The sequence below is a fragment of the Xiphophorus maculatus genome, chromosome 2, assembly GCF_002775205.1.
Source record: "Xiphophorus maculatus strain JP 163 A chromosome 2, X_maculatus-5.0-male, whole genome shotgun sequence".
NCBI lineage: Eukaryota > Metazoa > Chordata > Actinopteri > Cyprinodontiformes > Poeciliidae > Xiphophorus > Xiphophorus maculatus.
The window spans coordinates 31332134-31344567 of NC_036444.1; the positions used below are offsets into that span (position 1 = coordinate 31332134).

The window sequence follows — 12434 nt, forward strand, 5'->3', positions numbered from 1 at the left end:
CAATAAAATCTTCCCTGTGTTACCATGAGAAGTGGAGAGCTGGGTTCCACCGGCACAGACGACTGACGGCCGGCGGAGTCATCAGATGAGTCTGAGATTGACCAGGGCGGCTCTTTTACTTCCCCATCTGGACTGTCGTCAGGAATCTGAAAGAGAAGAGCAGAGTTAGAAAGCTGGTCTGATGTGTGCAGCTTCATCTGTATAGCTGAACTGAGTAGTTCTGCAGTGATGGAGCACATGTCTTCCATCCTGACCTTTATCAACCAGCTCCTGCTAGGTTTATATTTCTGTTTAAATTCTTCTTGTCACCTATAATTCTCTCAATGTTCAAGCACATTAAAACATGTGCTTGAACATGTTTTAACAAGAGGTTTTTGTTCTCTAAAAATCTCTTCATTCACTGGAGGAGACCATTTTTAATCTTAGTTTTTGTTCACTCGGTGTTATATGTAACAAGCAGCCCTCTTGAGATGGATGTCCTATCCATTTGTCATCTCTCTGTAAAGTGCTGAGCAATCATAACTACAGTTACTGGCAGCATCAGTCTGCACTACAAGGCTACTAGTGTCTGCTCTGAGGGTGGGCTTTCTAAGGACTTACTGCACTGAGTGTTTCTGGTGAATTGTCCCGACAGGGGCAGCTCTGGGTAAGTGTTCCCCTGAAGATGTCCATGAGAGGCCAGTGCTGCTGCCTTGGTGGACACCGTGGCAGAGACTGCACATCCAAGAGGCAGCAGGTGGAGCAAAGAGTGTTGGAACAGTTAGGAGCCAGCTGGTGCTTACTCACAGCAACTTCTGTCTAAACCATGGGATCTTACTTCTGCTGGTGAAGATGATTTAACTAAGAATCATGCTGGTGCTTCTTTAACCTATTTAAAGGGGCCGTATTACGTATTTTCCAGCCACATAGCAACCTTTTTCATATCCAAATCAAGTAACTATGTTACCTTCTAGTTATTATAAAAATGTTGAATAAATCAAATGTATTCAGCATTTTTGTCTAATTAAACATCTTGTAATTAAATATATTGAAATTGGGCCTCTGTCTCTTTAAGAAACTCCTCCTTTTTCTGAAACTCCACCTTCAGGAAGTCATCACAAAATCGCTCTGCTGTCAATCCTTTAGCAAGTTTGTCTAGATGAAATGAGGACCAGAACCAAACCAAATAGAAATTTAAGCCCCAGGATGTTGTTAAAATGTTTTCATTATGACACTTCATTTTCTATAAACTGTTCCAGACAATATTTTGAGACTAACGATTTTTTAAAAAAGGGAAAAACCTACAGGGAAGGGTTGACTGCGTACAGGTGGTGTCCCTGGTTGTCTGAGGATGTTTGATGAAACTGTTGGTGTTTTGTTGACAAGACCAGCCTGGTCATCTTTATCAAATGGACTGAGGAGAACATCATAAGAATTAGAGAGCCAAACAAAACACATAAAAACAAGAAGACGACATTGTTAAAGAGATTAATAACTGAATCAAATGAATTACCAAATACATCAGTAGTTTTTTTCACTTTTCAACTTACTTCCAGGTAACTTCAAGGCTAAGTTTAAGAGTGCCAAGATCATTTATATCCACAGCAACCACCTGGGTGAGTGGAGCAAACAGGTCTTTCATTTCACAGGAAACATTCCCTACGACCACGTGATTGGCTAAGCTCTTCAGTTCTGTCACCTAGGAAACAAAAGAGATGACTCAGGATTGATCATTCAGGTCTAGATGTATATACTGTAAGAGTAGACCAGCTAACACCACTGCTACCCAGAGTTGCAACATTAATCTCCAGTCACCAACCTTCACAGAGAGGAACTCGTTAATGAGAGGGAGAAACACCGTCTCTTCACTGTCCCACACCTGCTTGCCGTTGATTTCTATCCTTCCCCGCAGTTTCCATCGCTGTCGGCCATACTTCATAAAGATCTAAATGCACACACAGAAAAACATTCCATATGTCACATAAAAGCAGACTTTATTTTAGCCAGACATCTTGTCTACTTTTAAGACTTGGCTTACAAGCCTTCATTTTTGATGAAGCTTATAATTAAACTGGCTTAAGTTATCCTGAGCTCTCTTTGTAGTTATGCTATTATGGGCTTATGTTTATATCCAGCTCTTTCTACCATTAACTTTGAGCTATCATAGAAAGTTCTCCTGACCCTTGAGATGTTTTTTACTCCTTGTCTCCCTTTAGTGGAACAAGGCAGGTAGCTGGTTATCCTGAGCCTGGTTCTGGCGCAGGTTCCTTGGAGTTTTTTCTCCCCACTGTTGCTCCAGGCTTGCTCTAATTTTATAGCAAACTTAACTCTTTTTACTGACTGGCTTTTGATGAAAGATGCAGATCAACATGATGCAGGTGGTCCAAAGGTCCATATGCTGGCTGTGGTTGTGTTTTTTCTTTTTAACATATTGTTCCAAGGCGCTGTTTCAGGTGTGGTTAGACACACTGATGCAGGAAGTGACATCACACTGTGGCATCAGGATTCCCTCAGCCACTACCAGAGGCTAACACCTCCTCCCACAGTGCTGCCAGGAACAACTCTGATGTTTAGCCAGTGGTGCTGCCATACAACAGTCAGCCATGATGTAGCACAGATGAATTTGAGGTGAAGCTATTTGTTGTCAGCCACTATGAAGATTTTTACAAGCACACATAGTCTCCATGTGATGTCTAATTTGAACCGTTCCTTTAGCTTAACTGTAATGTCAGTGAAAAAATGTATATATATCAAGTAGAACCTAAAACATGTTTTCTCATTCTATTCTATCTGCATGCAAGCGATACTATAGAAGAAAATGTGTGTAAAGAATGTGTGCAAATTTTCTGATTAAACTAAAAAAACAACAGTTACCCTGAAGAACTAAGTTGTTTACCACCTGCCCTGTTCACAATGCAGAGCTAAAGGAAAATGCTTTCCGTGTACAGGAAAACCACCCATTATGACTCAGCAGGAATAACACTAGGCAGACCTCCAATAACAGTACGTTTCCAGAAACAGTCAATGAATTTTGGCTTCATCTAAAACAAAGAGGTCCACGCTGCTGGTCCTTAAAAGCTTGGCAAAATAAATCATTTCCTACTCTCCGAAAACATTACCAGCTAAAATCAGAGAAAAGTTTTTTATTTATAATTATATAACTATGTAATAATGTAATAGAACTATTGCATTGTTTATCTTCCCCAAACATCCGATTTGAAATAATGAAAGGAAAAGCATAATTTATATCACTGTTTAAACATTAAGTTATTTAGCTGTGACAGACGGAGGTGCAGACTAACCTCATACTGATCCCCTGCACACAACCTGGCAAATCCTGCAAGACCTGAAAAACAAGAAGACATAGAACTTGAAAGAAATTCCAAAAACCCCAAAGCATATCTACGAATTAGTGTCATCATTTTAAAAAAAGAATATTACCTGAACATTTCTACACAAACTCTGTGAGCCCCCACCACCCACCCAAAGTCCCTAAATAGCATTAATCTGAATGAATGAAAGCACAGCCATTAGGGCCACTTCAGGCTTTTGCAATGCCTTCATCAGGAATAAGCACTCAAGTAACTCATATAGCAGAGATGCATGTGTGTGGCATATACTGTAAGTTTTCGTATTGTTGTGATGCTCATGCAGTCAAGATTTTTGACATAAAAAGATCTGGCTTAGCTGGAGCTCAAAGTTCATATGCTACAGCAGGGATGCTCAAGTCCAGTCCTGGAGAGCTACCGTCCTGCAACTGTTAGATGCATCCTTACTCCATCAGACCAGGATCAGCTCTGAACAGGCCTGGTAACGAGACATTCATTTGATTCAGGTGTGTTGGAGCAAGGAAGCATCTGAAAGTTGCAGGATGGTTGCTCTGGTGGACCCCTGTGCTACAGTATCAGACCTGCAGGAAGGTCATGCTGCAGTGTTATTTACCTGAGTGGACCAGAGAAATGAAGGTAGGTACGCAACAATGTGGTGAGGGTTTTAGTACCTTTCAATCTGATGTGGAATTCTCCAAGCTGGTTCTCAAAGTCATTTTCCATCACACACATATTCTGTAGAGAGAATGCATAATCTATTCATTTCTGTACTATTTGAACAATACACCTGCTACCTTTAATGTGTCACAATTGATTGCACTAATATAGGCCGTATGTGGCTCCTCATATGCAATCAACTCAATTTATCTTACCTCCGTGCATTCCTTGTATCCTTTAGAAGCCTCTCCCAGGCTCTCCTTGGCCTCCTTGCTTCCTGGGTTGGCTGTGTATGCCTTCACTATCTTGTGTGCTCCATCTCTCAGTTTCCTCTGCAGGCAATAGGCTTCATAAAACTCCTCAACCTGAGAAGAGAACACCTGAATTTCAGAAGAGCAGCTCTGTTCTGGCAGAAACGTTAGCAATCAGGAGGCTTTGGAGAGCAAGACATTCATTCAGTGTTGCTCATTTTGGGAATTTAGAACTGGTAGAACTGTATGTGTCTAGACTTGTGATCATAAATAAAAGACACATGTAGCATCTGATCACACATGAGAACTTTTTTTGGCAATGTGCAAGAGGATCAGCCAAGAAAAAAGACGATGAGTTCAAAAAGCAGGTTTCATATATGGACTCCAGATGCATTAGCCGCCTTGACTTGTACATGCCTATATCAGGAAGACAGGCATATGATAGTGTAAACTTTGGGGAGAGACTGTGATGGCCAGAACCCTATAAATGAGATGCTGTCCAATGATTGGGAGGATTTCACAATGATTGGGCCAAGATTTCCTCGCAATTCGGTCGTGCTGCAATATTGTAATAAAGCTTTGCTGTTCATCCAAAGTCTGCAGCATGTAGAGTCTTTTTCCTGCTACATCACCACACCATCATCAAGAGAAGACTGACCAGAAAACACAACACTCAGCATTTGTAAGATATGATCTATAAAGGAAACACTATAATTGCAACTCATGATGACAAATGAAGCAATGTTACAAGAAAAAAAACCCCATAGATTCACTGACAAAACCAGTAACCCAAGTTAAAGGAATGGATCCATTGAGACACATTTGGTCCACCAAAGACCAGTGATGACAGTTTGTGACCGTCACAGCTGTAAGAACTGTCAGAGAAATGTCCTTCATTTTATTTCCCCTTTTACCGTTAGGCTGTTTGACTGCAGACATGCAGCTGTATGTCACAGTGTCTCCTATATGAGACAAAAGTGACACTGCTGCTAATTTGGTCTAATGCAAGGCCTGTTCTGTCTGCAGAGCTATAACTGCAGGCTGAATCGTTTCTATCCCCATCACCAATCTCCATTCAGACCCAATCACATTCAAACTTCTTCTAGGTGCTTAACTTGGTGATGAAGCATGTTTGTCAGTAAATACCATTTACTGACAAAATGGTATTAACTTAATACCACCTGAATTAATAGGTGGTATTAATTCACCACCTATTATCTATGCTTCTGGTTAGTGTGCATCGGAACACTAGCCAGAAGAATTTAGTTTAACATTTCGTCCCAACTACAACACCTTCAAAAGGAGCTTTAATCTGAGACTAATCAGACTGGATTAACAAAGAGTATCCAAAGAGTATCCAATCATGGGTTTTGTGGCTCTTACCTTACTGAGATGAAACTCCAGCTTTGTGATGTACCGCTCAATCACCTTAACTTGCTGTCAAGGCAAAAGCAGAGGCAAATTCACACCACTTTACTGACTGAACTATTTTGTCACCATTTTACACAATGCAGTTTAGAAAAATTGGAAGAAAGTATTGTAACTCACCTTATCTAACTCATAAAGGAAACCCTAAAGAAAAGAAAAAAAAAACATCAAGTCACCAGAGTTGTATTTAAAGAGTGAATTTTGAGTTTGTGTGCAGAGTGATCAGAACATACCAGTCTGGAGTTTCTCTTAGACATTCTAATCTGTCTGTTGATGTTTTCCAGATCCATTTGGTAAACATGCAGGTAAGATCTTTAACACACACAATCCTTCAGAATGAAAACAAACTCTAGTACAGAAAAGTTTATTGAAATGTGCTTGGCGTTTAATGTGATGGGAACAAGCCTCATGAAAAACAGCTGATTGTTAAAACACAGAGTCTTTATTGCAGCAAATAATGTCACTGAAAATGTTAAAAAAAACAGAAAAGGTTGTTTGTTGTAATCACTTCTTTAAACAAGTTCACATTCAGATAGAATCTAATGGTTGCTATGGAGACTTGGGTTAAATTAATACTCTCTGTATCGCAGAAAATTCTAGATTCTCATCTAGGCTTTGTGGCTAAAAGAAATGTGTGTGTGACATCATATAGAGTTAATCCTGTTAGACCTAAATAGAAAAGGATGTTCATTCAACATTCAACCAGGAAGTTTGTTCCTGATGGGACATGAGAAAGGCATGTCTCAAAAGATAATAAAACAATGCTCAAAGAGTATTGCTGGTCTGTTTTATTTAATAAAACTAACACGCGCTCTCGCCCAAGCGCACACACACACACACACACACACACACACACACACACACACATACAGTATATATATATATATATATATATATATATATATATATATATATATATATATATATATATATATATATACTGGAAACATGCACAAAACTGCTTATATACAGTATATATATATATATATATATGGTATTAACCATATATATATATATATATATATATATATATATATATATATATATATATATATATATATATATATATATATATATATATACTGTATATAAGCAGTTTTGTGCATGTTTCCAATGGTATTTTGATGATTTATATATAGCGATGTGCTTCAAGTCTCTGAGGTTGGAATACCTCCTTACCATTACCCTAATAGCTTCCTTTCCAGATTTTCTATCAGATTCAGATCTGAACTCTAGACATTATTATTACTCCCAGTCAGAAGCAACTTGTTGATCAAATCAACATATTACTTTAAACCTAAATTTGTCACAGGAAGGAATAATTTGGGGCTCCACTGCATGTACAGAAAAAGAGCAACTGATATCGAAAGCTTAATAATGATCTCTCTTTTTACTGTAAGGGGGTACATGTAATGTGTCATCAGCGATTTTTTTAAGTATTATATTTTACCAACATGAGATTGAAAGATGGAATTTGTTTATATTTTCCAAAGTGATGTGATGCTCCTGAATACAGAACCAAGAGATTTTTTAAGGCTTTAACAGGTATGCTGATAAACGGGGCAGTTTGATACTTCTACAGGAGCAGCTACTCACTGGAGCCCTTTTTTCAGAGCATTGTAGACCTCATCCAGCCGCTCTGGTTGAGGAACTTTCGGTGGTGGGTTGGCTTTGGTAGACATAGTGAAGAGTCCACTCGCTCGGCTGGACTTCCTGCTGATACCAGGAGTGCTGAACACTGAGAGGTTCCTACAGCATTAGAGAAAGACAACTGTCCATCAACGAGCATCAGTAACATGCCATTATAAATTAAACATAGATTATAGATATAAACATAGATAAACATATAGATTAAACATCTCTGACATTTTTACAATATACTTGTAAAAATATCCAAGTATATGTCAAGTATACAAGTGGAAGCCAACATAATGCCAACATTATGATAGAAAACATCTTTTGATCTTGTCATAAAAGTCATCATGTCTTGGAATGTTAGGATAATAACATGTGTGTGTGGCCTTGTATTTGAAGACTGTGCAGGTGTATGGGGGTGCGCGCACGTGTGCGTGTGTGTACCTGTAAGGCCTCTCCTGTATGTTAACTCCAGTGAAGCTCTGGCTCCTAGTGATGGACCTGGATGTGATGCGTCTGACTGGACGGACAGACAGAGACATGGTGGACAGAGTTCGTGATGGACTCCCTGCATTAAACAAACAAAGCACAAAAACAATCACACACCATTCTCACTTGTTATCAGTTCTTTGCATGCACCTCATGAAGATTCTTAATCCATTCCATTCAGACATGATTTAAATGCATTTTCCTTTTTAATATAATGAACTGGGATTATTGCACAAATATATTAAAAGTACAGAAATAATATAAAAAACTAAGCGTAAAGTAAAAAGGCAAGGCAAGTTTGTTTGTATGTCACAAACAAACAGCAACAAGAAAATTCAGTGTTTTGCATGATATCAGCATTAGTCTCGACATGGAGACTTGTTCTGGTAGGATCAAGTCTCCATGGAGAAATGCACAAACGGTTAGATCTGCCAGACAACTCAGCCAAAGCACATTCATCATGTAAGGATTTGGATTTTTTGTGTATGTTTCTGGTTAATTGAGTCTCTGTGTTGTCCCATCCTCCTCTTGATTGTCTCCAGCTGTCTCGTGTTTCCCCTTGATTATCCTGTATGTATTTAACAACACCTGTGTCTTTGTTTCACTGTCGGGTCCTAGTCTAAAGTCATGAGTTGTGCCATGTGTTCCTGCGTCTGCCTTCCCAGTGCTACCAGTGTCTGAGTTCCTTGTCTCATTGCTCACCTGTGCTGCATGGACTTTGTACTCATCTGTGAGTTACATTAAAACCATCATTCTGCACCTCAACCCTGAGTCCAGCCGCGTCAATCCTCACCATCAACCCTCAATTCATGACACATTATGAAATCCACACAGAAAGACTCTGTAGCTATCACTCAGCACTAAAACATGCAAGGGAAACGTTCTTTGCAGACATCATAAAAAAAACATTAACAATGCTTGAACTTAATTTGCAATGGTTGACAGGATGAACCAGCTGAACTGCAATCAAACACAGAGTGCAATGGATTTGCCAACTGCTTAGCAGAGGAAAGTAAAAAAAAAAAGCACAGTTCTGGTTCTGTCGGACCTCAGGGTTAGGCATGACATATTACTGGAGCCACTGGAGAGCTGGGTTGGACTCTCTGGTCCAGAACTCAACTGGTTCGAATCTTACATAAAGAACAGGATTTTTTGATTCAATGGAAAAATTCTCATCGAAAAAAAACAGAAGTCACATGCGGGGCACCCCAAGGCTCAATCTTAGGAGCCCTCTTATTCAATATCTATATGCTCCAACTGGCTCAGGTTATAACAGGAAATAAGATTAGCTACCATAACTATGCAGGTGATACATAATTCTACATTACGATGTCACCAGATGACTCGAAATCCATTCAAGGTTTCTAACCATCAGCTTTCAGTTGCTCTGCCCCCCAACTCTGGAACTCATTACCACCTCACCTTAGAAACATAAATTCATTCCCTAAATTTAAAACCGAACTTAAAACACACCTTTTTAGATCTGCCTTTTCAACATGACACAATTGGTTTGCTTGATTTTTATATAGATTTTTTACATAGATTTACATATAGATTTTATATAGATACATTGTTGTGTATTTATTCTACCTATTTTTAATTGCTATATTTTATTGTTTTTGCTATTTTTCATTCTCTGTACGGTGTCCTTGAGTGCCAGAAAGGCGCCTTTCAAATAAAATGTATTATTATTATTATAAATGTGCAGATGTCCTACAACTTTCTCCAGCTGAACAGAAACAAAACTGAAGTTATTATCTTCGGACCGAAACAGGAACCATCTAGAGTCAACGCACAGCTTCAGTTATCACAGCTGGAAAATAGAGAACAAGCTGAAATCTGGGTGTAGAGATGGACTCTGACCTGAACCTTCAGAGTCACATAAAGACAGTTACAATGTTGGCCTTCTATCACCTGAAGAATATTTCCAGGATTAGAGGACTAATGTCTCAGCTAGATCTAGAACTGTACCTGCCCATTAGTCTCAGATGCTATTATTTCCAAATTATGCTGCCTGCTCGTGCACCTTCGGATTTTTGTAACTTTTATCATTTTTAGCACAAACAGAGTGTGGGCCGCTGGTGAACCTGCAGGTTTTCTGGGGGAAGGCCCTGCAGAGCCTTCTTTCATATTTTTGCTCTGTTTCCTACATAGTAAACTAAAACAGGACTTCTTATGCTTTTGTCTTACACAGCCTATCGCATGCAATCCCCCCAAAATGTTTTGGTTGTAATGTGACAAAATGTGAAAAAGTTCAAGAGGCAAGAGTATTTCTGAGACACTGTATGGTATCATATGTTGCTGTGGATAAACACAACTGATTAGAAAACAATGTTGGTAATCCAGAATCTCTTAATAAGATGACCTAAAGGAACCTTATAAGGTTCAATAAGTTTTTTGCTTACATTTCATCCAGCTGTTAATCCTTAATGTATTTTTATTGATGTTCTACCATAGTTGAAACTCTTCATGTGGAACATTGTTCCGTTTCTAACCCTTAAGTCAGCAAATATTTTTTCTCAGAGCAAGCACTGTTTTCTGACCTTATCCTTTCCAGTATCCGGTATCCTGTTCTCTTAAAGTGCTCAGAGGGCCTTTACACGCTGTCTGTCAAACAGCACAGGAAACGTCAAAATTCTACAGGAAGTCAGATGTTACAGCTTCCTTTGACAGGAAACCTAGCATAGGAAGATAGCCCTAAAGGCTGACGAGAAAAGGTCAGCTCTGCTCAAACTAAAGGAAAACCTTCTTTATAGCAGAAGAATTTTCATCTGATCCTTTTAGAAAAGTAGTCTGTATTAAACAAGCAGAACAAACTTTCTTCCTAATCCTAACATATATACAATAATGCAGAATGCACTTCCTAACTTGGAAATAATATTACATATTTTAGATGGACTCAGTTATTTGTTGGCTTGGCATATTTTAACCACTAAAGTGACAGAGGAGGAGAGGAAGTTTAGCGAGGTGAACACATTTAAGTGGAATGAACTGGACCAGCAAGAAGTGTTGATAGAAGGCTTGGTCACACCAGGTTCACCAGGATCTTCCCTCCTTCATTTCCTCATAGTTACGTGTCATAAAAAACTGTTTGCCTGCTCTATGGGAATGTTAGAATAAAACGTTAGGTCAGAGCTTGGCTTTATTTCAGTTAATACTCAAATCCTATCAGCTTCATTAAGAGCAGAGTAAAGTCATCTCAGGTGAAATATGTTACAAACTGCAGTTACGTACCTGATCAGTTCTATCCATTGATAACAGATTCCAGTCACAGCTCCTGATGATCCCACATCACCACTCGATGTGCCACACTGGAGCCTCTGAGCTGATGGAGCATGTGACACTACAGCTTTTGTTTGAACAGTCTGACCATTCTCTCCCAGACCTTTCTGGATAACCATTATTTCCTCTGATCACACACACATATACACACCTTTCTACCGCTCACAGTGTTAACCAGCACAATAATGACCCTCCCAGATCTACAGTTTCCATCCACTTAGTTCACTGTGTCTATCCAAAGTTCTTGTCTTTGCAAAAAAACAACAACAAAAAACAACACAAAAACTTGCTCCAACCTCTGTTTTCTTTTATTGACAGCCATCTTCTTCTATATAGACCCTCTGAGATAGATCTGGAACCATCAGATCTTCTGAACTAGTTGTTTAAAATAATCAGCAGTTTGTAGCTTGGAATCTGAAATGTGATTAAATTGTAAGAATTTCAGATAGTCATAAAACTCAGCCAATCCTCTTAAACCTGAACAACAACAACAACAAAAAACAAGACACAAAAACAAAAACAAAGAAAAAACTTCCTGCATGACCCACTGAAAAAAGATCCTGGAGAGCTTTCATCAAATGACCAAAACTACTGGCTGAAAAAATGAACATTTCACGTCACTGCCTTTAGGAGAAGGAAATCCCAGGGGGAGTAACATCCTGTGAGGGGCAGGGCCCGGAAACAGATTAGTTCAGTTCAGTTCTGGCTAAACTGAGTCACAGAGACAAACCCTGCAGCATTTTCAGAAAATATGAAACAACCAGATTATGAAATACACTCAGAGTAAGCTTTGTTTGGGTAGCTGTACATCAAACAGATCATTTCAAACCCTAATAAATATTGATTTAGGCAAGTAACTAAAACATAAATACAGTTTTCATAAAGAAAAGTGTATTTTCCTCATGAACATACAGTTTTATAAATAAACTGTACTTTCTTTATGAAACTGTATAAAAAAATACAGTGGTAAAAAAAACTGCTGTGGTAAAAATGATCTATCTAAAGATATGAAGAAAGTGTGGAGGGCTTTCATTTAATAGCATTAACCCGATGTGGAAGAAAAGGACAAAGAAAGAAAAGTCCCAACATGAGCAGAATAGCAGGTACAGCATAGTGAAGCGCAGCATATCAAGGTCTACCACACCACCCCGGGCCCCAGATCCAGGCCATCCAGGAGGCCCTGAGGCTGTAAGCTGCACAATGAAGGTTGGAAAAATCTACGGAAAACACCAAAGTTGCGATGGTATACAGTAGCATCTGTTGGAGGGTCCAAAGCAAAAACAAAATACCATAATTTAGGACTGGAATGACAAGGTTGGATTTTCAGATCCAGACTGACAAACAGGTGACAGAGAAGCAGCTGGATGTTCTGGTGGTTGATCAG

The 12434-nt window shown here is 39.0% G+C and overlaps 1 protein-coding gene across 6 annotated transcripts in view; it reads right to left on the bottom strand.

Annotated features, from left to right (window-relative positions):
• Nucleotides 1–12434, bottom strand: part of ripor1 (RHO family interacting cell polarization regulator 1) — a 43646-nt gene that overhangs the window by 14081 nt on the left and 17131 nt on the right. For 4 of the 6 annotated variants that reach the window (XM_023348718.1, XM_023348744.1, XM_023348729.1 and 1 more), the window contains exons 2-13: nucleotides 7724–7847; nucleotides 7241–7393; nucleotides 5878–5956; nucleotides 5765–5788; nucleotides 5600–5653; nucleotides 4181–4330; nucleotides 3980–4043; nucleotides 3282–3325; nucleotides 1799–1924; nucleotides 1530–1678; nucleotides 1285–1393; nucleotides 24–146 (exon numbers count right to left, since the gene is read on the bottom strand). In XM_023348718.1, the coding sequence (XP_023204486.1) occupies nucleotides 24–146; nucleotides 1285–1393; nucleotides 1530–1678; nucleotides 1799–1924; nucleotides 3282–3325; nucleotides 3980–4043; nucleotides 4181–4330; nucleotides 5600–5653; nucleotides 5765–5788; nucleotides 5878–5956; nucleotides 7241–7393; nucleotides 7724–7821 (1173 nt within the window). In that variant the 5' untranslated portion in view covers nucleotides 7822–7847. Of the gene's footprint in view, nucleotides 1–23; nucleotides 147–1284; nucleotides 1394–1529; nucleotides 1679–1798; nucleotides 1925–3281; nucleotides 3326–3979; nucleotides 4044–4180; nucleotides 4331–5599; nucleotides 5654–5764; nucleotides 5789–5877; nucleotides 5957–7240; nucleotides 7394–7723; nucleotides 7848–11002; nucleotides 11570–12434 lie in introns of those variants that run through there. The other 2 variants (XM_023348740.1, XM_023348748.1) reach the window with 2 other exon arrangements.